At 40.4% G+C, this 25,806-nt stretch overlaps 1 protein-coding gene across 1 annotated transcript; it reads right to left on the bottom strand.

Moving 5' to 3' along the window:
- Nucleotides 1-22,265: 22,265 nt before the first annotated feature.
- Nucleotides 22,266-25,784, bottom strand: LOC115757540 (F-box/FBD/LRR-repeat protein At1g13570-like). Its single transcript, XM_030697822.2, has 4 exons — nt 25,780-25,784; nt 23,704-24,529; nt 23,428-23,583; nt 22,266-22,789 (listed from the first exon to the last, which is right to left on the bottom strand). Exons 1-4 carry the CDS (start codon nt 25,782-25,784, stop codon nt 22,511-22,513), a joined length of 1,266 nt encoding a protein of 421 aa, XP_030553682.2. The 3' UTR covers nt 22,266-22,510.
- Nucleotides 25,785-25,806: the final 22 nt, after the last annotated feature.

The following is a 25,806-nucleotide window of genomic DNA, read 5'->3' as shown; positions in this document are numbered from 1 at the left end:
CAAGATAGTATTTTTTACCTTCGAGACTTAAAGTTCTATTGGGACTAAAGATATCCATATGGAGCAGCTGCAAAACTCGTTTAGTAGAAACTTGATTCATTGATTTAAAAGAACTTCTTGCCTGTTTACCAAGAGTACATGCTGTGCAAAGTTCTGATTTCTCATACTTTGTTTGAGATAATCCTCGAACAAGCTTCTTTGTAGATAGCCTTGATATGTGCTTTATACCGATATGGCCTAACTTTCTATGCCATAGTTCAAATTCATCTTTAACAGAAATGAGGCACTTCAGTTCTTCAGAGTCAACATCAAGAAGATAGATATTTCCAAGTCTTCGGCCAATAAAACATTGCTTCTTGTCCTTACTAACACCTAAGCATTTTGAATTTTGAAAACAGATTTGATAACCAGAGTCACAAAGTTGATTTATAGAAATAAGGTTGTAGTTCGGTCCCTTGACCAAGGAGACATTATTTACTATTAGGTTTCCAATATTCACAGTTCCTCTTTCAATGACTTTTCCTTTGTTATTTCCTCCAAAAGACACACTTCTACCATTGTATTCTAACAACTGAATGAATTTTTCTCGATCACCAGTCATATGATTTGAGCACCCACTATCCAAAAACGACTTGTTCTTTTTCTTCCTTGGTACCAACTCATTGTTTCTTTTGTACCCATACTTTCTTGGGTCCATCCGAGTTAGTAGCATCCGATAACTTTCTGTCAACAGGCCTCCACACTTTCATGCAATTATCCTTGACATGACTTGGATTACCACGGTTTACACAAGGTTGTTGCACATAAGATCTTATAAATTGTCTAGGAAAATGTTGTCTGTATGCAGATCAAGAAAGTTTTTGAAAAATCCTATCATTTGCTTTGGGAAATCTGTTTTTTAGATCACTTTTCTTTTTGAGTCCCAAACTAGACTTGACGTTAAAAGGTATTTGTTTGGAAATAATATTTTCTAGAGTTTTTTAACTCCGTGAAAAAAAATTTGAAATATTTTCATTTTCAACTTTAAAAGAATCATTTTCTTTTGAAATCAAATCTCGACTTTCCTTCATCTAATGAAATTCCCGTTGTAAAAAATCAATTTTATCTTTTTGTGAAACATCTTGTTGTTTCAAAGATAAAATTTCCTTTTTCAAAATAGAAACCTTCTTAATAGATTTTTTGTAATTCTTGCATAATTCATCGATGTACTCTATAACTTCATCAGAAGGACATACCTCAATGTCTGATTCCGAACTGGAATCTGATTATGATTACGAATCCGATTTCGCCATCAAACATATGTTTACATAGTCATCCTCACTACCATCGGAATGACTCAGAGTTTCTGCTTTCAATGCTCACTTCTAGTTCTCGTACTTGATTTTGTCTTTCCTCAGAAGAGGACAATTTGGTTTAATATGTCCCGCTTTCTTACAGTGAAAATATATGACATCTTTGTTTTCCTATTTGTCATTTCTTGATTGTCTTTGATCATTTTGTTTGAATGATTTCTTTCCTCTGAAACTTCTACCGCTTTGAGCCATTTTCCTGAATTCCTTTACCATGAGCGCAAGCTCCTTATCATCTAAACCAAACAATTCAGAATCGGCTTCAGATTTTAATGCAATAGACATATTAGCTTTAGAGTCTTTTGTTTTATTTGCGCGCTCCGTCTCATATGACTGCAGAGTTCCAACAAGCTCATCTACAAATAGTGGATTAATTGTTTGACATTCCCGTATTGAAGGCTTGATATAATTCCAGTCATTTGTAAGGCCTCGAAGAATTTTCCCGACTTGCGTCGGTTCGGCAACTGGAGCACCTTGTCTAGCAACTCCACTTCTAGTATTTAAAATATGTCAATCATATTAGCAATTAACTAGTCCGGCTTCATCTTGAATGCTTCATAGTCACTCGAGAAACTGTTAAGATTTATTTCCTTCACTCTGTTAGTTCCTTGAAATGTGACATGAAATATGTCTCATATAGCCTTTGCAGATTCTTCTTACGCAACTTGATTATATAAAGGAGCGGATAACGCACAGAATAATACATGAACAGCTTTGGAATCGAGTACGTGACATTCTGAAATTCCCGTCCTTTTTGAGATGTATGAATGAGGAATAATCCATCAATGTATTTCGGTTATATTTCACTCGGATCCGAACAATCATGAGTTAACCGACCAAAAGGGAAAGGCTAACGCTCGATAAGGTACGTGGACTTAGGAAACTCAAATAAGAATTGGCATTTTGACCACAAGGATTGCGGAGGGGATATTTAGAGCCAAGAAAGGGCGATCTAAAGACGATTATGGAATTCATTGCTAGTATTGTACGATTGGTACACGGGTGATTCCGCTTAACCAATATATAATTTTCGAGCTTTTCCTAAATCGATTTCTGAAGATCGAAACCTATGGACTAGTGATAAACCCTCGCAATTACATGACAACCAAAATGGCCATGACTAGAGTATGCCTAAGAGTGATGAAAATCAATGAGTCGATACGCGTAACATTGCTACAAAAGCCGCCATCAATTTGAAACAAACTAAAATTACATTTGATAGAAAATTAATCGGGAAATAAAATCTCAAAATTTGGACAAAGGAATTGAAGAATTCAAATTTTGGTTTTGGATTACATGTTGCCTCATTGAAAGCAACCCGTGGTGGAAAAATCAAATTTTCGATCGACGGGAGTAAAATGACCGTTTTACCCCTAGAGTATTAATTTTTGTTTAAAGTATAAGGAAGGGCAACATAGTCTTTTGGGAATACATCTCAGCTGAAACTATCTAGAAATTAGGGTTAATAATGGCTGAAAGTAATTTATGGGGTCGAGGATTTATATGCCAAGTGTTAAATGGGAGTGGTGTGTTATTGATTAATACTTTATTGAAGCCAATAATTCAAGAAATTAAGGGATAATAACAAAGAAGAAAGCTTGCTTCAGCTGAGAACTTCCCATAAGCCTCCCTTCCCCTCCAATTGCAGTTTCTTCTCCCCCTCCTTACAGTTGCGGGCAAACCAGAAACCGCCTCGGCTGAACCAGTTTCTGATCACTCCTTCCATTGGTCACTACTCACTTCCCAGCAAACCACTAGCTACAAGCTGACCACCCACTGAAAGTTCAGTCTCTTGCCGACCTTCTCCAATCGGAAGCACCTCATTTGGTCACCGGAACAGTTCCGGCCGGCCAAAAGAAAATCGGTCAACGGTTTTGGAGTCGGCTTAAGGTGAGTGGCATAACTTCTTCATTTAGCTCCATTTGGCATAAAATTTTCGGCCATGGCTCAAGGTCTGATAGGACTAGGTCTGGATGATTTAAGACTGATATGTTATGTTGGGAAAAATTAGAGTTATATGGCTGAATTAGAGCTCATTATTGTAATAGTTTTACGGCCGGTTGATGCTTCCCGATTTTTGAACTGTTAGAGGTCCCAAATTCAAATAAATTGCTGCCAAATTTTTGGTAGACCTCATTAACATGTAGAATGAGGGTTTGGCAAATGCAATTAGTGAAGATTGAGTTATTAGAATAGTTAAATGGATTGAAATTGGCAGATTAATGCAAAATCGGGAATGCCCCGTTTCTGAACAAGAGAAACCGAATTGTTTAAGGGCCAAATTGAAGTCTTTTGGTCTTGAATTTAGTTGTGAGATGTCTTAATATAGTGATTAAGGTGTGGTTAAAAATTGGGCGCAATTGAAGTTCGATTTCATTAAGTTTTGGATTGATTACCATAGGCACGACTTGAGTTGTTGCTGGCCGGTTAGAGGAAGAAGGAATCCATTTGGCTTGGGCACTTGAAACAATAATAGTAAGTAATTCTTACCCTTCCTAGAACATAGATATGTTCATGGATGTAATAATTGTTGGAATATAATACAATGTGATGGGATTTGTGACTAGAATTACTGGATTAGTTATGTATTGTTTGGGCCAATGAGGTGGCATAGGGGACCCGAGGCATAGAATACGTGGGTTCCACGAATCATTAAGCTTGAGGCGTGTTTACGCGGGCGAGTTTATTGACATTGAGATCATATAGCCTGAGGCGTTTTGACGCGGGCTAATGTATTGAGTTTGAATTGAGCCTGAGGCGTTTTACGCGGGCTAAAGTATTGAAATTGAAATGTAATGCCCGAGGCGTGTTTACGCGGGCAAATGAGAGTGAAACTAATATGATGCCCGAGGCCTTCTTACACGGGCGACTTGATTTTGTTATTGAAAGTCGTGTGATGCTAGTGCGACTACTTGGGTTTTCATTTTGATAAATTGTTATATTTGAATGCCATTCATGTCGAGTTCTACGAATTGTGTGATGTTACTAAAGTTGAGTTTTCTGCTATGCCATGCTATTGCATTTCTTTCCTTTATTTTGTTTTTGAACTGGTGGTCTAGTTAAGGTTAGGATTTACTCGCTAAGATGTCAATCTCACCCCTTTATGGGACCTCCCTTTTCGGAATCCCGACATTGAAAATGGTTCTAGTCAGATTAGGCGACCCAAAGGAGAAGATGGTAACTTTTGAGGAGTTTCCAAAAAGTAAAGGTATAGTATATGTTAGAAAGTGTACCAAGGTTTGGGTAGACTTAGGAGCGGGACAGATGCAGCCTCATCCATTTGAGTCTTGGTTCCTCCGCTTGGGAGATGGCGACCTACGGGGTCCTCTCCAAACCGAGGACGTTCCGGTGGAGGTTGTTCCGGAGTGGTGCCACCCGATCCGTCCCGAGATACGGGCGGGCATAGAGATATCCGCGGCTAGATCTAGGAACATATCATAGAGGAGCCCCACCCCAGTAGACGATCGGCATGTTGTGGTGATCTCGGATTCGGAGGATGAGGAGGACACCGACGGCGAGACAGAGGAGGAGATTGTAGAAATGGACCCAGATTATGTACCGACGACTGCTGAGGACGAGAGTGGCTGGGTTATTGGGAGTTCTTCCGTCTAGCTTGAATGTTCAAGTTCGCTTTGTTAGATCTTTTGAGGCCCAATGGTTCTCTTTTGGGGCTTGTTCTCTTATTCCTACTTTTGTTCTTTTGTGGGTGCTGCATCTGGTCTCGCTGATGTTTATCACATGACTGGTGTTGTATATATTTGTGAATATTTGGTTCTACTCTTTTATTCACTTGTTCTCTTGTCGGGGTTTTAGTTACCTTCTGTTTGCGCGTTACATGTTTTATCGTATGCCGTCGTTATGTGGTAACTTGGGTTAGTAGTTTACGGCTTCGGTGGATGTATGATTGAGGAGAATTGCGGGACGTGACATCCCCATTTTGTTGGTATCAGAGCAAGGTCGGCTTGATCCAAGGTGATTGAGGATTGGAGTAATAAGGAGGAGTGAAATGTGGACAGTGGAGTAGTGAGACCTTAAGGGGACTTCTTAGAGTCAAGTGTGCATGGCATATGAATTGGCACATGTGATTGGCATCCGGCATTGTATGGATGTGATAAGTTCGTAAAGACCAAGTGTCGCACTAGCGTTTGTATCGCTTGAGAGTGTTGGTTGATATGATTGTTTTTGCTTCTAATAAGTTGCGGATGCGTCCGGACTTGAGGTATGGTTGTGTACCCCGATGTTGTGCTCTCGTGAATGCTTGAGTAATTGACCGTTGTGCCGTATTGCTACTTTGATGTGTAGCATGGATTTGTTAGATCTAAGTCTCTAATTCCTTGATTGGAATTCGGGGTCTCCGAGAATCAGAAAGAATGACTCAACGTGGTAGAGGTACTAGGGAAGCTTCTAGCTCGGGGGCGGGTAGAGGTGCTAGAGAAGTATCTAGCTCGGGGGCGGGTAGAGGTGCTAGAGGAGCATCTAGCTCGAGGGCAAGAGTAGTACAGGATCCACGAGTTGATGGAATTTTGAGGGCGCTGGAACAAATTGGGGAGTTAATGGGAAAGGAGGCGCGGGATAGGGCAACTGCAGCTCTTCGATAGGCTGAAGATAGAGCTGAAATCATTGCTCAAGCTGCTGAAGCTGCAGTGGCTGCTGTGAATATGGTGCATGAAAATAATGCTCAAGACATTGAGGCTAGAAACGCTCAAGGTGATGCTAATGCTAATCGACGGATGGGTCTATTGGTTGAACAGTTCATAAAGTTAAAACCAACCCGGTTTGATGGCACTGGAGATCTTGAGCTAGCACCAAGATGGATTGAGAAACTTGAGAAAGCTTTTAAAGTGATAAAGTGCACCGATGAAGAGAAAGTATTATTAGCTGTATATCAACTAGAAGGGACTGCCAATGATTGGTGGAATGCTTCGAAAGATGGAGTGTTTTACGAAGGTACTGTCTTGACATGGGCTGCTTTCACATTTGCTTTTAATGATAAGTATTTTTCGGAGACGATACGTGAGAGGAAACGAATCGAATTCCAACAGTGAAGACAGAATCAGCTAACCGTGGATCGATACGAGGCTGAGTTCGCGAGATTGTCAAGATATGCGCCAAGATTGGTTAAGGATCCTTGGGAGAAAGCACAGAGGTTTCGGGATGGATTCGGACTAGAGATTCGCAGTTGAATCATAACTGTGAACTTGAGAACGTACAGAGATATCTATGAGAGAAGTCAGATGATTGAAAGAGACATAAAAGAAAGAGCCAATGTTTACGGATTACGGTTCACTCCTTCAAAAGATAGTCGACAATTGGGTAAGAGGCCGGTAGTAAATAACAAACGTTTCATTCCTCCGGTTCGAGGGAACATCGGAAAACCGTCGAATCGGCCGAACCGGTCTTGCCGCCTTTGTGGTAGAAGACATGGAAGGGGGCCCTATCCCGCTAAGACAGGTGCATGTTTCGGGTGTGGTCGGCTAGGCCACCGGATGAGAAACTGTCCGAGGCAAGACCCGAGAGCTGGACCACAAGGACAAAGGCCGTAGATAGGACCACCGGCGGTAGCATGGCGGGATGAGATGAACCGACCACTGGCCCAAGGATGGGTTTATGCTGTTGCACGTCGAGATGCTTAGGAAACACCGAGAGTGGTCACAGGTACGATCTCTTTATGTGATCAATCTGCGTATGCTTTATTTGATCCCGGAGCTACGCATTCGTTTGTGTCTACTCAATTTGCGGAGTTAGGCGGCATGGCTTTAAAACCACTGAATATGTTGCTGCATGTTGCCACGCCATTGAAAGATAAGTTACTAGTCTCGATGGGATGTCCCGATTGTAAAATAGTTGTGGGTGGTCGCGAAGAAAGAATAGATCCGATGGTATTATCTATGTATGACTTTGACGTGATTATTGGGATGGATTGGCTGGGTAAACAAAAGGCCCTAGTTGATTGTGGTAATCGGATGATTCGGTTTTGTCCTATTGGTCGTCCAAGTTATGAAGTGATAGGAAGTCGAGGTGGGAACTCAATTCCTTTGCTATCGTCACTTGAAGTGGAGAAGTTGATAGTGGAAGGATGCCAAGTGTATTTGGTTGCGGTTGTTGATACGACTGTTGGGGAACTTAAATTGGAAGATATTGCGGTGGTATGTGAATTTCCCGACGTCTTTCCCCAAGAGTTACCGGGATTGCCTCCCCAGTGAGAGATCGAGTACGTAATTGAGTTAGCACCTGGGACAGAACCAATCTCGAAGGCACCTTATAGAATGTCATTGTCGAATTAAAAGAGTTAAAGGTGCGAGACGCAGGAATTATTAGACAAGGGATTCATTAGACCGAGCGCGTCGCCCGAGGAGCGCCGAGTGTTGTTTGTGAAGAAAAAGGATGGATCCTTGCGGTTGTGTATTGATTACAAGCAACCGAATCAGGTGACCATTAAGAATAAGTATCCGTTGCCATGAATAGATGATTTGTTTGATCACCTGCAAGGAGCCTCTCCGTTTTCAAAGATTGATCTAAGGATTGGGTATCACCGGTTGAGGATTAAAAAGGAAGATGTTCCGAAGACTGCTTTCAGAACAAGATACGAGCATTATGAGTTCACGGTAATGCCTTTTGGATTAACTAATGCTCCAGCTGCTTTCATGGATCTAATGCATCATGTATTTAAGGAGTTTCTGATCGGTTTGTCAATGTTTTTATCGATGACATCTTCATTTATTCAAGAAGTAATGCAGAGCATGAGAGACATTTGAGAATCATTCAGCAGACTTTAAGGGAGCATTCGTTGTATGCCAAGCTTAGTAAATGTGAGTTTTGGCTTAATACGGTGGCATTTCTTGGCCATGTGGTTTCCGGTGAAGGAATATCTGTGGATCCTTCAAAGATAGAAGCGATATCGAATTGGCCACAACCTACAACTGACACCGAGTTCCGAAGTTTTACGGGATTAGCTGGATACTATCGACGTTTTGTAGAAAGATTCTCGTCGATTGCCATGCTATTGACAAGGTTAACAAAGAAAGACACGAAGTTTGAATGGATTGATAAATGTGAACGAAGTTTTCAGGAATTGAAGCATCGTTTGACGACTACACCTGTATTAACCATTCCTTCTGGACCGGGAAGTTATGAGGTATACGGTGACGCATCACTAAAGAGATTGGGATGCGTATTGATGCAACATGGGAGAGTTGTCGCCTATGCTTCTCGACAATTAAGACCTCATGAGATGAACTACCCAACGCATGATCCGGAGTTGGCGGCGATCGTCTTTGCTCTGAAAATCTGGAGACATTACCTTTGTGGAGAGAAGTTCCATATTTACACAGATCATCAAAGCTTGAAGTATTTATTCTCACAGAAAGAGTTGAATTTGAGACAACGTCGGTGGATGGAATTGCTTAAGGATTATAACTGCGACATCTTGTACCATCCTGGGAAGGCGAATAGAGTTGCTGATGCGCTTAGCCGAAAGTCTAGTATTGCGTATTTATTAGTCGGAAGATGGTCGGTACTTGAAGGACCGAGGGACTCCGAATTCAAATTAGAAGTGAGTCAATTGGCAAGCTTGATAGCGACTCGAGAATTGAACCGAGAGATTCAAGAAAGGATAAAAATTTCACAGTCTGCAGACCCCGAAATCCAAAAAATTCTTAGCGTGAATGTATCGAAAAGGAAAGAAGACTTTCAAGTGACAGAGGATAGAATTTTAAAATTTCATGGACGTCTATGTGTACCTAGTGATGATGAGCTTAAGGAAAGAATTTTGTCCAAAGCCCATCGAAGTAATTACAATATCCACCCGGGGAGTACGAAAATGTATCAAAATCTACGCCAGCATTATTGATGGACCGGTATGAAGGTGGATGTAGTTAAACATGTAGCGAAATGTTCGACTTGCCAGCAAGTAAAAGCACAACATTAAAAACCTGGCGGATTATTACAACCTTTGGAAATCCCAAAGTGGAAATGGGAACACGTGACAATAGATTTTGTTATGGGGTTACCGCAGAGTCAAAGAGGACATGATTCAATCTGGGTAATAGTGGACAGATTGACCAAGTCTACGCACTTCTTCCCCGTGAGAAAGGACTTTGCCATGGATAAATACACAGAGTTGTACATGCAAGCGATCGTACGATTGCATGGAGTGCCTTTAACGATAACGTCAGATCGAGATCCTAAGTTTACAGGAAACTTTTGGAAAAGTCTTCAGGATGCTATGGGAACCAAATTACAGTTTAGTACAGCATACCATCCATAGACCGATGGACAATCGGAAAGGACAATTCGGACGCTCGAGGACATGTTACGAGCTTGCGTAATTGATTTTAAATGTGGATGGGAAGACCACTTACATTTGGTCGAGTTCGCCTATAACAACAACTATCAATAGAGTATTAGAATGACGCCATTTGAAGCAATCTATGGCAGAGCTTGCCGAACTCCATTGTGTTGGGATGAAATGGGAGAAAGGAGTATCACGGGCCCAGACCGGGTGGAACAATCGGTAGAAGCGGTAAAACTAATTCGCGAAAGGTTAAGAACAGCGCAAAGTCGTCAGAAGAGTTATGCCGATAAGTGATGGAAGCCCTTAGAGTTTCAGATTGGTGATCATGTTTTCCTCAAAGTATCACCAATGCGAGGATTATCCCGATTCGGAAAGAAAGGGAAGTTGAGTCCAAGATATGTAGGCTTGTTTGAAATTTTAGAACGGATCGGAACCTTGGCGTACAAGTTTGCTCTACCACCCGGTTTATCCCAAGTACATAATGTGTTTCATGTGTCAATGTTGAGAAGGTATGAACCCGACCCGACTCATATATTGAATCACGAGACATTAGAAGTGGACGACAGAGTTGCTTATGTAGAGAGGCCGATAAGGAATGAAGATCGAAAAGAACAAGTGCTGAGAAACAAGACTATTCCATTGGTTAAAGTGGTGTGGGAGCATCATGGAACAGAAGGTGCCATGCGGAAAAGCGAAGAAGCAATGAGGCGTCAATACCCCCAGTTGTTTAAGTAATGTACTTTGTTGTAAATTTCGAGGACGAAATTTTTGTAAGGAGGGAAGAATTGTGACATTCCGAAATTCTCGTCCTTTTTGAGATTTATGAATGAGGAATGATCCATCAATGTATTTCAGTTAAATTTCACTTAGATCCGATCAATCATGAGTTAACTAACCAAAAGGGAAAGGTTAATGCGCGACAAAGTACGTGGACCTAGGAAACTCAAATAAGAATTGGCATTTTGACCACAAGGATTGCAGATGGAATATTTAGAACCAAGAAAGGGCGATCTAAAGATGATTATGGAATTCATTGCTAGTATTGTACGATTGGTACACGGGCGATTCCACTTAACCAATGTATAATTTGCGAGCTTTTCCTAAATCGATTTCTGAAAATCGAAACCTATGAACTAGTAATAAACCCTCGCAATTACATGAAAACCAAAATGGCCATGACTAGAGTATGCCGAAGAGTGATGAAAATCAATAAGTCGATATGCATAACGTTGCTGCAAAAGCCACCCGTCAGTTTGAAACAAACCGAAATTACATTTGATAGAAAATGAATCAAGAAATAAAATCTCAAAATTTGGACAAATGAATTGAAGAATTCAAATTTTGGTTTTGGATTAGATGTCGCCTCATTGAAAGCAACATATGGTGAAAAAATCAAATTTTCAGCGGACGGGAGTAAAATGACCGTTTTGCCCCTAGAGTATTAATTTTTGTTTAAAGTACAAGGAAGGGCAATATGGCCTTTTGGGAATACATCTCAGCCAAAATTACCCAGAAATTAGGATTAATAATGGTTGAAAGTAATTTATGTGGTGGAGGATTTACTTGCTAAGTGTCAAATGGGGGTGGTGTGTTATTGACTAATACTTTCTTGAAGCCAATAAATCAAGAAATTAAGGGATAATAACAAAGAAGAAAGCCTGCTTCAGCTCAGAACTTCCCGTAAGCCTCCCTTCCCCTCCAATTGCAGTTTCTTCTCCCCCTCCTTACGAAGGCGAGCAAATCAGAAATTGTCTCGGCTAAACCGGTTTCTGATCACTCCTTCCATTGGTCACTGCTCACTCCCTGGCAAACCACTAGCCACAAGCTAACTACCCCCTGAAAGTTCAGTCTCTTGCCAATCTTCTCCAATCGGAAGCACCTCATTTGGTCACCGGAACAGTTCCGGCCGGCCAAAAGAAAATCGATCGACGGTTTTGGAGTCAGCTGAGGGTAAGTGGCATAACTTCTTCATTTTACCTCCATTTGGCATGAAATTTTCGGCTATGGCTCAAGGGCTAATAGGACTAGGTCTGGATGATTTGAGACTGTTATGTTATGTTGGGAAAAATTAGAGTTATAAGCTGAATTGGAGCTCATTACTGCAATAGTTTTCCGGGCGGTTGATGCTTGCTGATTTTTGAACTGTTAGAGGTCCCAAATTCAAGTAAATTGCTGCCAAATTTTTGGTTGACCTCATTAACATGTAGAATGAGGGTTTGGCAAATGCAATTAGTGAAGATTGAGTTATTAGAATAGTTAAATGGATTGAAATTGACAAATTAATGCAAAATCGAGAATGCCCTGTTTCTGAATAGGACAAACTGAATTGTTTAAGGGCCAAATTGAAGTCTTTTGGTCTTGAATTTAATTGTGGGATGTCTTAATATAGTGATTAAGGTGTGGTTAAAAATTAGACGCAATTGGAGTTCGATTTGATTAAGTTTTGAATTGATTTCCATAGCCGCAACTTGAGTTGTTGCTGGCCGATTAGAGGAAGAAGGAATCCATTTGGCTTGGGCACTTGAAACAATAATAGTGAGTAATTCTTACCCTTTCTAGAGCATGGATATGTTCATAGATGTAATAATTGTTGGAATGTGTGATGGGATTTGTGACTGGAATTACTGTATTAGTTATGTATTGTTTGGGCCAATGAGGTGGCATAGGAGACCTAAGGCGTAGAATACGTGGGTTCCACGAATCATTAAGCCTAAGGCGTGTTTACGCGGGCGAGTTTATTGACATTAAGATCATATAGCTTTAGGCGTTTTGACGCTGGCTAATATAGAGTTTGAATTGAGCCCGAAGCGTTTTACGTGGGCTAAGGTATTGAAATTGAAATGTAATGCCCGAGGCGTGTTTACGCGGGCAAATGAGAGTGAAACCGATATGATGCCCGAGGCGTTCTTACGCGAGCGACTTGATTTTGTTATTGAAAGTCGTGTGATGCTAGTGCGACTACTTGGGTCTTTATTTTGATAAATTGTTATATTTGAAAGCCATTCATGTCGAGTTCTCCGAATTATGTGATGTTACTAAAGTTGAGTTTTCTATTATGCCAAGCTATTGCATTTCCTCCCTTTATTTTGTTTTTGAACTGGTGGTCTAGTTAGGGTTAGGATTTACTCGCTGAGATGTCAATCTCACCCCTTTGTGGGACCCCCCCTTTTCGGAACCCACGACATTGAAAATGGTTATAGTCAGATTAGGCGACCCAAAGGAAAAGACGGTAACTTTTGAGGATTTTCCAAAAAGTAAAGGTGTAGTATATGTTAGAAAGTGTACCAAGGTTTGGGTAGACTTAGGAGCGGGATAGATGCAGCCTCATCCATTTGAGTCTTGGTTCTTTCGCTTGGGAGATAACGACCTACGGGGTCCTCTCTGACCCGATGACGTTCCGATGGAGGTCGTTCCCGAGTGGTGCCACCCGATCTGTCCCGAGATACAGGCGGGCATAGAGATATTCGCGGCTGGATCTAGGAAAATATCGAAAAGGAGCCCTACCCTAATAGACGATCTGCATGTTGTGGTGATCTCGGATTCGGAGGATGAGGAGGACACCGACGGTGAGACAGAGGAGGAGATTGTAGAAACGGACCCAGATTATGTACCAACGACTGCCGAGGACGAGAGTAGCGGGGTTATTGGGAGTTCTTCTGTCTAGCTTGGATGTTCAAGTTCGCTTTGTTAGATCTTTTGAGGCCCAATGGTTCTCTTTTGGGGCTTGTTCTCTTGTTCCTACTTTTGTTCTTTTGTGGGTGCTGCATCCGGTCTCGCTGATGTTTATCGCATGACCGATGTTGTATATATTTGTGAATATTTGGTTCTACTCTTTTATCCACTTGTTCTCTTGTCGGGGTTTTAGTTGCCTTCTGTATGCGCATTACATGTTTTATCGTATGCCGTTATGTGGTATCCTGGGTTAGTATTTTACGGCTTAGGTGGATATACGTTCGAGGAGGATTGCGGGACGTAACAGAGTCCTTATCTTTTTTCTTTCTCTATGTCAAATAACGTTGTTGTAGCATTTGTGTTGTTGTTGTTTCCATGTCTAGTAGAAGGTGTTGTAATAACAGCAGGTACTACTCCATTAACAACAACATCCCACATTAGATCATCCGATGCTTTGCAGAAACACTTCATCTTGTTACACCACATGTTGTAATCCTTCTCGTCAAAATATGGTGGTTTGTTGCCATAGTGCGAGTCACCTGTTCTTGAGAAATTGCTGCTAGACATAGTAGATCGTTAACTTTGAAGTAAATAACACTTCACAAATATGAGCAACTTGCTCTAACACTAATTGTTGTTGTCTAGCAATATCACCTAGATGGGGTGAATAGGTGATTCTAAACAAAAACAAATTTAATATGTAATTGAATCAGTTTGAATAAACTACTTATCAGAAACAGTAAGAACACTTGCAGAGATAATATAAATAGAAAGCTAAAAGGTCGGGGAAGAGAAGATTGCATACAGCATTTATAGTGGTTCGACTTGTTAGGCCTACATCCACTCTCCCACAATGATAGTCAATTGGCTAGATTCCACTAGAAAGAATTCAAGGAGGTTACAAGAGATGATGCTCTCAATCGCTCTTACGAAAACCTATCCAAGAAATTAACTTAAGCTCTTTAAAGGAGACGAATTTCAATTTGAAACACTCAGCCTTTTGGATTGTATGTTCTCACTTCTACTCTGTTGGTTGCCATGGATCTTCTTATATGCTCCTTTGCTTCCAAACTGGCCGTTGGACAATCCCTCAAAGGATCGCTCTTCAATCATTGATTGGACATCATCAATCGTGATTGAACAAGATTGTATCCAAGAAGATATGGTAGCCGTTGGAGTAAAGTCTAAACTCTTCATATTCAGTTACCCATACAACTAAATCTTCGGTTACCAAAAATAGAGTGAGTCAAATAAACTTCAAATCTTTATAACTAGAAGGTAATATTCAATTATAGATATTCTCCTTATTTGATTGAAGAATAATCTTGTCAATCAAAAATTATGAACTTCCATAAAAAGATACCACCAATATCGGAAACCCGCCAAACGTGGATCTTCGAATGCATGCTGGAATATATTGCTGAATCTAAACTTTATTCGAAAGCGGTCTTTAGAAATAGAGACTCTTTGAATCCGAACATACCTTGAACAGTGACTCTGAGCTCCAATAAAGTCCTTCTGACACGTCATATAACTCTTCAGAAGATAAGTCCTACAAGACAATACCATACTCCATCCGAACTCTTTCAAAAGCAAATACATGACTACTTCCATTTAAGTCCGATTGTCAGAATTGGATCAATATGAGCTTTTGTTCATTTGTTCTCCTGCAATAAAGATTTAAAACCATTATATAGATTCTCTCCGAATAAGGATAGTTTTGTTAGAATCAAAATAATCAGAATGAGGGTTTTATTCAACATTTTCAACATCAGTCAATGTTCTACTTAAGTAGTATACTGCTTGTTCTTTTCCTTATTTATTTTCCTGCGCCAACATACTTTCGATGGTCATATCAGCAGCTGACAGCTACAATTTTAAAGGAATGCCATCTTTTAGCAACATAAGACTGGAGGATTGGTCAAATAAGACTTGCTTGCATCAAATGATGCATGTTGTCTTTCTCCCCAAGAAAACACCTCTTGGTCTTTCAACCTTAAAAGCTGTGACGTTGGCTCTATCTTCCCCGATATGTTAGCAATGAAACACCTAAGAAAATTAATCTTCCTAAGCACTATTTGCAATTGCTTTTTTCATGTAGGATGAGGCAACTCTATAATAGCTTTCACTTCGTTTCGGTCAATCTCAATCCCCTCCGATTGACTAAGAAGCCCAAAAAGTCCTCAGCTCGGACACCAAAAGCACACTTAGTAGGATTCATCTTCAACTTGTATTTCCTCATCCTAAGAAAAGCTTGTTCCATATACTATAAATGACTTACTTGGGTTGACTTCACCACAACATCATCAATATAGACTTCCATGAATTTGCCGATCATGTCGTGGAAAATGAAGTTCATCGCATGTTGATATGTTGCTCCTGCGTTCTTCAATCCAAAGGGCATTACAATCCATTGGAAGGTCTCGATAGCTCCCGGGCATCTAAATGATGTCTTCAAGATGTCCTCTTCGGCAATAAATATCTAATTGTATCTCAAATGACCATCCATCAGAAACAACATCTCATTACCCGATGCCAAATCCACCAACATATCTGCCATAGGCATTTGATATTCGTCTTTCGAGGTAGCAATGTTAAGATCACGGAAATCAATACACACCCATAACTTCCCATTCTTCTTCTTCATTGGTACGATGTTAGAGAGCCATTCCACATACCTGACTATCTCAATGAATTTTGTCTTTAGCAGCCTTTCTATCTCTTCCTTGACTTTATCAATCACATCCGGGGTAAACCTTCTTGTTGGCTGCTTATATAGGTGGAATCCCTTCTTAATTGGTAAGCGATGCTCAACAATATCTCTTGATAAACTAGGCATCTCATTATAATCCCAAGCAAAGCAATCCTTATACTTTTTAATCAACTCAACCAAATCTTCTTTCATGCCCCCTTGCATGAATGCACTTATATAAATAGGTGGGTAGCATCCACGTTCTCCAATATCAATTTCTAATAAAGGGTCCGCGGTTTCTACCGACTTGCTCCCTTCCTTAATTAGTGACTCTTTCCATTCCTCAATGCAATCCGAAGCTTCAAAGTTTTGTTGAGCTACTTCCGCCAAGTGTGTGAAGTGCCTCTCACTAACTTCTCGTAATAAGGAACCGCTTTCCATACATACTATCAAATTCATTGGGAAAAGTACACTAGAAGTACCATAACTTTTGTACGGTGTTCACTTGAGTACCATAACTTTCAAAACATTCACTTAAGTACCATAACTTTCAAAAATCGTTCACTTGAGTGCCATGTTGATGTGGATGCCGGAAAAGCTGGTGTGGCGGTCAGAAAATCGACGTGGCACACCGGAAAGCTGGCGTGGCTTGTCGGAAAGATGACATGGCATGCCAGAAAGCTAACGTGGCACGCCGAAAAAGTTGTTATAGCACTCAAGAGAACGATTTTGCTCCAACATGACACTCAAGTGAACGATTTTTGAAAGTTATGGCACTTAAGTGAACGTTTTGAAAGTTATGGCACTCAAGTGAACGACGTACACAAGTTATGGCACTCATGGTGTGCTTATCCCAAGTTCATCTATTGCCAAGCTTGATTTCGGGATCCACTCAATCTTTCTATCCCAAAAGCAGCAAAAAGCGAAGGATCGTGGATCGGTCCCTGGTGGTTTGATATCCCGATCACCATACTGGTAATCTTGTTCATTTTGATGAATCTCGGTCCAACCTATTGGAACCCGTGCCGAATTTGCTTGTACATACTCCGCTCTTTCACCATTCCAAAAAGCTAATACTTGATGAAGTGTTGACGACACACATTGATTAGAATGTATCTAATCCCTTCCAAGCGATGGGTTGTATAAGCAATCTAATTCTATCACAATAAACGTGGTTCTTGAAGTCTTAGACCGTCAAATCTACTATAATCGCCCCCTTGACTTTAGTAACTTCTCCAAGAAAGTCGGATACTAAATGTTCGATGGAATTATTTCTTCTTCTTTCCTTCCAAGCTTCTTAAAATACTTGTGGGACATAAGGTTCAAAGTTGCCCCCGCATCCACAAAAACCTTACCGACAAGTCGACCATTGACCCTCCCCGATATAACTAGAGACTTCAAATATTTCTCTTTGTCTAATGGTACTTTCTCAAACTCTATCACCTCATTATCGGAGAACAAAAATTATGTCATTACTATTTCCTTTTCTGATACATGTTCGGGATCTACTTCCACAATCGAATATGTCCCATACTCAAGTGGGAGTCTTGCATGAACCATGTTGATCCTCATTGGGAAACTGTGTTCCTTCAGCATCTTCGATCGCCCTGCTCTACAACTCTTGATGTCTGCTCGTGGTGAATTGGGATTTCCTTGCTCTAACACACTTATGTGCTTTGGGGTAAGCGTTACGATAACCTGGCCAAAGTTTATCTTCGACGGCACATCCCGAATCTACTTTCCTTTAACTAATTCGGCACGAGAATGACTCTCTTGATGATCTATAATATCTCCATCTGATTTTGTAGTTTCGGTCTCAAGAAGACTGCGCCTCCAAACCCAATTACCTTTTCTCCTATAAAGCATTGTTACCGAAACCTGCAATGTCATTCCTTCTTTTCGAGCAATTTCAAAATTCCTCTATCTACTCTTCATCCTTTGAAATTACCTCTTAATGGTTCGGTAAGATGCTTGACTAGGTAGTTTGGCTACTGATCATCTCTCTTCGGGAGGGTCATATGGAACCTTAACTGTCTTATTCTTATGTACCTTCCGAATAACTGGATCTAGTGGTAGATCATCAAACTCTTCAGCCCAACCAATTGGCTCGACCGGCATTAATGGAGGTGGGTAATCCGATGTGTCCTCGTAGTACACTACATAGTCAAATTTGCCACTAGGTTCTCTAAGCAAACCCACCTTTGGATGCCCTTCCCGGTACCGTTGCCACAAACTTTTCTTTTTCTCGGGCCTTTGTGAGATCTTATCATCTTTATGATCCTAATTATTAATTTCATGCACCACAGGAACTTGTCTTGACCGACTTGAATGGATTTCTTCCCTATAAACTCGATTTTCGGTATTAGTACCCTCAAACACCCGTATTGGCTGCCTTGAGTGGACTTCCTTCTCCCTTGATGCGAAAGAGGAGTGTCTTATTGACACTATCTCGGACCTTATCCGTGGCATTTCTTATGGCATGTCTTCCCTTCAAACAAATGCGCCTAATCGGTACCTTCCTCTTGTTCCTCTCATAAATTGATACCTTGGAACATCCCGATTCCGGTTTCTCAATTCCCGATGATTACAAGTACAAAATCTCCTATCATCATATCTTGATGGCTCATGAACATTAACCATGCCGGTCATCTTTGGGAAAGGGTCCGTATCTACATCCATTGGAGCTTTACCTTTATCTTCAGCAAATTTAATCTTACCTTGCCGAATTGCTTCTTGATTTGTCTTTCTAAAGACAATGTAATTCACTACATCATGGCTTATAGAACGATGTCATTTCCAATACCTTTTGTCAGCTAACTCTTCCTTAGATGGGATTACCTGACCCTCAGCCAACTTGATCAACCCATCTTTCAACAACAAGTCAAATATCTCATCCAACCTGTGGATATCAAAGGAATAATTGTTTGTTTCCTTAGCCTTAAACTTTGAGATATCTCTTACTCTTGATGGTTTAAGCGCTAGACATATATAAGGCTTGTCGAGAACCATGGTTGCAACTACTATCTCGTTCTCTTCTTCAATCGAGTCATTGAATTCAATACTTTCTGCAAAAGCCACTGTCTGTCGATTATCTTTCATCTCTTTCTTATCTCTTTCTTTCAATAGATGCTCGTACTTGGAAACTCGAGCGGTTAGTTGAAAGAGTTCATCGAAAGCTTGTCCTTCGGACCTTTCTCTCAAATTGAACTTAAGTCCATTAAAGGCTAAGTCAATGAACTCTCTTTCAATAAGAGAGGTCAAACATCTATTTCTTGAAACGAGCAATAAACGGTCGAGTAGTCTCGTTGCTATATTGATACATCCTTGCTAAATCAGCCACCGTTACTTCCAAGATCAATCAATAAACCTGAGAATGGAATTGCCTCTCTATTTTAGCCCATGTCTGGATGGAATTTGCAGGCAAGTTGGTGTACCAGGTGAATGTTGTCCTTGACAAGGACAATGGGAATAACCTTAGCCTCAAATACTTATTGGTTACGGCCTCTCCACATTGTGCCAAAAAGCGGCCTACGTGCTCCACTGTCGATTGATCCTCTTCTCCCGTGAACACTGTAAAATTTGGTATTTTGAATCTCTTTGGATAAGGGATATTGTCAACCCATTCAGGATGAGGCTTCCAATAAACAAGTCTTGGAGTGGCTCTTTCTTCCCCCAACCGTTGGATCACCAACTCTACTACTCGGTCCGCATTCCATGGCCTCAAGTTACGTTGGCCAATCCAAGGATCTTTCCCCCTAGGGTCAATTTGTAGGTGTCTGTACATCCCTGGATTCTCCAAATTAATATTAACCGGCGGTGCTGGCCTGTGTTATGGGTTTCCCATGGCCTGTGGATATGGTGTAACTCCGAGAGGCCTTATAGGATCCGCATTAGGCACATTCAGTGGTGGTGGTATGTTTTGAATAGTTGGGTTAGCTTCCAAAGGGGCAATTTGAGGGTAGTTGTAATTGCTCACCCTATTCAGCAAGTTCATTGGGGTTGGATTCTCTGGCCTTGGTATAATTCTCACGGGCTGGGATGGTAAAGTTTGTCCCCCGTTGCCATTGTATCCAACGTTGGGTGGTCCAGTAGTTGGAAGAAATGGCATAGTGCCGAGAGAACTTATATGAAAAGGTAAAACTTGTGAAGATGAATTAGGACGCGTTATTACCTCATTTATAGCATTGATCACCATGGGCTTTATCACATCAGTCATATGTCTCACCATGTGATTGGTGAGATCATTTTGCTGCTCTTCGAACATCCTTTTCATCATGGCTACCAACGTAGCGTCGGTTGTCGTGGTACAAATTTGCTCTTCATCTAATTGTCGCGGGATAGTGGCATTCGGAACGGGTACCTCTACCGGGTTGGCTATAGAATGCTCTAATCATGCACCCTCGTCGGGGTTATTAACATTATCCGCTTACACTCCTTCAGGTTGGTTCCTAGTTCTCACCATTTCTCCAAATCCTACCACAGGCGTGCCAAAAAGATCTTTGGTCGTTTCGTGACAAGGAAGATCTTTCACTGAAATTCGTTCTTCGATTTTTATTAAGAGGGTTCTATGGCTCAATTACCGAGGAGAATGCTAGCGAGGACTGCTTGATTATGCGAATTTATGGAAATTGATTGGGTGGACATAGATGTGATATGGATTGTGAGATCAACAAGAGGTTAAACCTCTAAGGTTTACATTACAATGCTCCTAAGAAAACAGTAGATGACTGGAAAATGAACTTGACTACTTGAACCGAAAGTTCCAACAAACATAAATAGCGACGAAAGTTAAAGCGTGCAAAAGATAAATGTGTTTTTTGGGTGTTACGTTGATCTGTTTCTTCCTCATTTTCCTTGCATACTTGTACTTTCTCGCCCCTTGTCACTGCTCAATCGATTATTCTCACATTTTCAAATCTCGAATGTTGGCGCCCTCAATAGCTTCCTTTTGCCAACGTTCTTTGTTGTTTGTCCACCCAAGATTCAAATGATCCTTATTGATTCATAACTCCCGCAATAGATTCAAATTTGAAATCTTCTTAAATAACTTCCCACGATCCGCTCGTGCCAACTACTTTCACTTGTGGCTTATAACTTCCCCGTCGTTATGGCAAACCTTTCGTAACTCTTTCGGTAAGCTTTCAAGTTATCTTTAATCTGCCGAATCTTGAAGTTCAAAAACCCTATCCTCCACTTATTGAATCTTGAAAGCTAGTGACCTTGTAGTCCTTCAGTATATCGCTTTCAACTTACCGAATTTCGGGACGTAACCACTCACTTACCGAATCTTAAGAATTAGCAACCCCGCAGCCCTTTGGTGTATCGCTTTCAACTTATCGAACTTCGGGATGTAGCGATACTTTCTCTTGTTCGGTATACCATTCCCAGCTTACCGAAATTCGGGATGCGATAATGCTATCACCCGTTCGGTATTTTTATTTTTTGGTGCGAACAGTGTTCGAAGCTCGGTTAGTACCTTCATCCGATGCCACTATGTTGGGCAAAAGGACAACTGAAGTGTCAAAGTTTGTATACGACGCTCACTTTGGCGCTAAAATTATTTTTGGATCACTTATTTGAAAAACGATTATTTGAATGCCAACTCCAGTGAACTTTGTAGGAAATCTTACATGGCATCTATGTGGCCCGCCGGAAGATCCAGTCAATAATAAAGAAAAATCTAAAATATAAAAAATTAAAAAACAAAAAAAAAAAGATAAAAAAAATTAATAAAATACATGAATATAAAAAAATAAAAAAAAATATTTCTTTAACTTTTTTTAAGTTTAAAACTGATTTTTTTAATAAAATTTCCATATAGACTTTCTTTTTAAAAAAAAATTGCCATGTGGAGATCACATGGACTTATTTTTTTAATTATAAATGACTTAGCACTAAAGTTTTTTAAATATATATGCCACGTATATTATTCGAGTGGAATCTTTCGCCGTTGATAAGTAAGTGATCGTTTTTTCTCTAATTTGGCACTTAAGTGAGAGGACGAAATTTTGACATCAAAGTGAGTGCGATACACAAATTTTGGCATTTGAAGTGTCCTTATGCCCACTATGTTGGATCATATGAGTCCCATGTTAGGCCCATATCAGCCCATGGGAATGTGAGTTGGCTCACATGTACCGAGATCATACACAGCTCCTCTCTACATTTGGAGAACAAGTATAGTCATCCCAACTTAACCTATAAAATGGAAGATATATCCGAGCTTTCATGAGTACAACCACCTCGGGAAACATCATTGTTAACAGCATGTAAGGGATGCTGATAAACCCATGGATGATCAGCATATATGTAAGAATCTTACATCCCTTTTAACACCATTCTCGAAGATGAACCCCGGGAGCAATTGATACCAGTTCTTTGCAATACAAAAGAACTCTTCAACAGTATATTCAAGTTCAACACAGCATAGCAAAACAATTGCAGTGACTGTTACTCCCATGAGTGATTCAATCATAACGTGGATTGGCTTCCGAATCAACAGGATTAGATAAAGATCACCTCTGCTTGCGTTGAGGCTCGTCGGGACCGCAGCAACTCCCTGAGCAACTTACCTTCCCCACACGTGGAATTAGGCTGGATCGTCATCTTTTGTAGGTTCGGCAAGCTAGTAAGCATAAACTTCATCAATTCTAGCTCTAGCTCACTGCCAAAAATCCCACCCACCGATACAACTTGTACTTGTTCTAGGCAACACACACCATGGTCTTCCCAAAAGTCGGCCATTGTCCCGATCCTTGTAGTCTGTTGATCCTTGGCTCGATTCTGTATTTGTAACGACCAAAGAGCGACTTTAACATAGAGATGCGTAGAGAGAAAGCTTAATATGGTCATTTTATCAAAAGAAACAGAGAGCTTAATTTGTCTATTTCCTTTATTATGATGCCCATATTACAATTTTTTTTTTTATTTGATGAAAAGGATTATTCTTATATAGTGATTCACTTTTAGAATGCATAAATTTAATCACTATAAAGTACAGATAAGCTCTCTTTTTCCTCAAACCAATGATCCAGAAGCACCAAGGTAACATCATGATCACCGAAATCAAATCAAATCAAATTTACCAAATATATATTCGTAAACTTGATACAAAGTTAGAAACACTCCTCCGATACCCATTTATCTTTCTTAATGATGAACAATTTCGCTAAATGGGAAAGGATTCATCTATTTATTTCAGTATGACATCTTGTAGCATACGACTTATTTAGCAAAATCCACTTACACTACAGTGATAGGTCATTGTACTTTAAGTTTGGTTCACTATGCGCTTCAAATTGTTTGCCAACTAATAAAGCATGTGAATAAATAACACAAATAACTAAATGAGATCTGTGATAATAGTTTCAAAGAAGTACTGGATTAGTCCACTAGACGCTAATCTCAATGATCATACTCACCTGAAAGTCTACTTGTTTCAACTGAGGTGAGCTTCTAATCAGGCAAATAACAGTCAAAATCTCCTCCACACTATTGAAGTCTATGCAAGTGAAGAGGTAATTCAAATGTAGTGGTTCAATAGGCAGTGTCTGCGGAACATTTCCAATAGCCAAATACTGCACAAATCAGCCAAAATCAAGTGTCAATAGATGCCAAGGTTTGTTCAAGAACCAACATACTTTCATCCCAAAAAAATAATAGTGAACAGAGTCCTAACAATATTTCAGAATTTGTACCTTCAGTGAGTAATTTTCAAGCTTGAGACTCTGAATTTTGGGCAGATTTTGGAAGAGCTTGTGCAAACTGATCGTGTTGGCATTATCGGGTCCATGTTTGTTAGCAATATCGTCAGAGAAACCTACCGTGACTGACTTCAAACTGTTCATAACACCAAAAGCTACATCCTGAAAAGCTCCTTGAACATCAAGCCACTCAAGGTTGCTAGCTTCAAGATTAACTTGCGTAATCCCCACTAGATTGTTCAAAATCAAATGTTTTAGTAGGGGGCAGCTAGAAATCAGAGCCTCAAGCCCGTCCGGAGACAGCTCAATGAACTGAAGATCCAAACTTTCCAAGTTCTTGAATCCTTCAAACGTCGATGGAATTTTCACCAAACATCCGTACAATTCCAAATGAATCAAGTCCTGGCAATTAAATAAGGAGGTGGGAATCTTGTAAAACTGCCCGTTCCAGATGTCGAGTACGATTTCTTCAACGGAGGCTCTAGATAGACGAAGAATCCAGTGGTCAATGTCACTAGTAGCACAAAATTCTTTGTGAGAGAGCTTGAACTTCTGTATTGGGCCAATATGAAGCAAGAGGACCTTGTCAATTATCTTCACCAAGTTTTGATGTGGTTGAGAGAAAGAATCCTCCGTACATTGCTCATCAAACACAAGTACTGGAAGAGAGGACCATTTGTACCTCCACTTTCTTGACAAAATGCTGGTCCTCACCGCCTCCTTAATCGGCAGGCCCGACAGTATTTGATCCATTATGTACCCCGGTAAATTGCTGATCACGTCAAATTCATTCGTCATTCTTACGCTCACCTGCGATATTCTAGAATTTCAGACAAACAATGACGAATCGGGTAGCAAATAAATTAAAAAATCCAATGTAATTCTAAGTATAAAATGAGAAAATATATGAACTCTCAAGAAGAAGGATGGTACTAAATCTTAAATATGAAAATGGTTAGCTAGTGAAAATCGGAAAAATAGGTAAAGTTCGGCTATATTGCTCACCGGCGGAATTGTTCTTGCTTAGCGATGGATTCGCTCAGCCTTTGAGAGAGACAGAGAGGGCGAAACAACAAGGGGAGTAGTGAAGTGGAGAGAGACAGGGAAACAAGGGAAGCCGGTTTGGCCTTTTAAAGTGGAAAAAATTCGAAAAGAGGCAAAGGGCAACCCCTTCTGTGACAAGTTTACTTACTTTACAACTCCTTCGTCAACAAGTTTTTGAAAGTGTGCCCCACTCCTTTTCCAACTCTCTGGCCTTCTGTGGTGCGTGCCCTTTAACGTAAACTTATCATCAATGTTGCTCCGAAAGTGAGTTCTAGGACCTTCAGTTAAAAAAAAACCGTTGGTTTTGAAGGACTTAAAATAGCAGAAATGAAATGAAGCCGGATGACCCAAGCCGAGCGGATTGCCTCGTGATCTTTCTACAATGATCCACAATAAACTCCTTTTCTTCTTTCGGGGACGATGTTATAAGCATAGACATCTTGGCACTTCCGATATGAAACATTAGAGCCGTCGCGGACGCGTGATTAAATTTCCTTCATTCATGCTTTGTCCAGACCATGGGTTGCCATTTGATCTTTGACTTTGAAGTAAAGATTTTGCTTCCAGAAGTATTGAGCACTGAGACTCTATGTCTCGAGTTTGAGTCCGTTAGACGTAACCCAACCCGAGACTAATTGTGGATGTCTAAATATTCCAAGTAGACATGGCCGCGGGCCATGAACCGTCGGTTCCGATTTGTGGCCATGCTTGAACCGGAACCGGCCCTTGAAGGGGAGGTCCCGGGTCCGGTTCGGAACCGCCGATTCAGAGCCTCTTCAAGGACCAATTCCGATTTTCAAATTTTAAATTTAATTTAAAATAAAAAAATTATGAAATAAAAAAATAATAAATTATCAATTATAAATTATAATCAAATTGTACATTCTAATCAAATTTGGGGAAAAAAAAAAGGGAGAGAGAAGGGGCTTGAACTTAATGAATTATCATTAAGCGCTTACATATCTTCTTGGGGATAGAAGAATTAAAGACCATGTAGTTCTTTTACTTTTGATAATCTCAACTTACCTCATCGTCGGTTGTCACTACCCGTTG

Source organism: Rhodamnia argentea, chromosome 2 (assembly GCF_020921035.1).
Source record: "Rhodamnia argentea isolate NSW1041297 chromosome 2, ASM2092103v1, whole genome shotgun sequence".
NCBI classification, from domain to species: domain Eukaryota; kingdom Viridiplantae; phylum Streptophyta; class Magnoliopsida; order Myrtales; family Myrtaceae; genus Rhodamnia; species Rhodamnia argentea.
This window is presented reverse-complemented; position numbering and strand designations above follow the sequence as displayed.

What these genes read in the sequence shown, in the direction of transcription:
- LOC115757540 (XM_030697822.2), bottom strand. An exon ending in TTGAAAATTACTCACTGAAG is followed by an intron (nt 23,584 to 23,703) that starts GTACAAATTCTG and finishes TGATTTGTGCAG; the next exon opens with TATTTGGCTATTGGAAATGT. An exon ending in TGAAACAAGTAGACTTTCAG is followed by an intron (nt 22,790 to 23,427) that starts GTGAGTATGATC and finishes TTACAAATACAG; the next exon opens with AATCGAGCCAAGGATCAACA.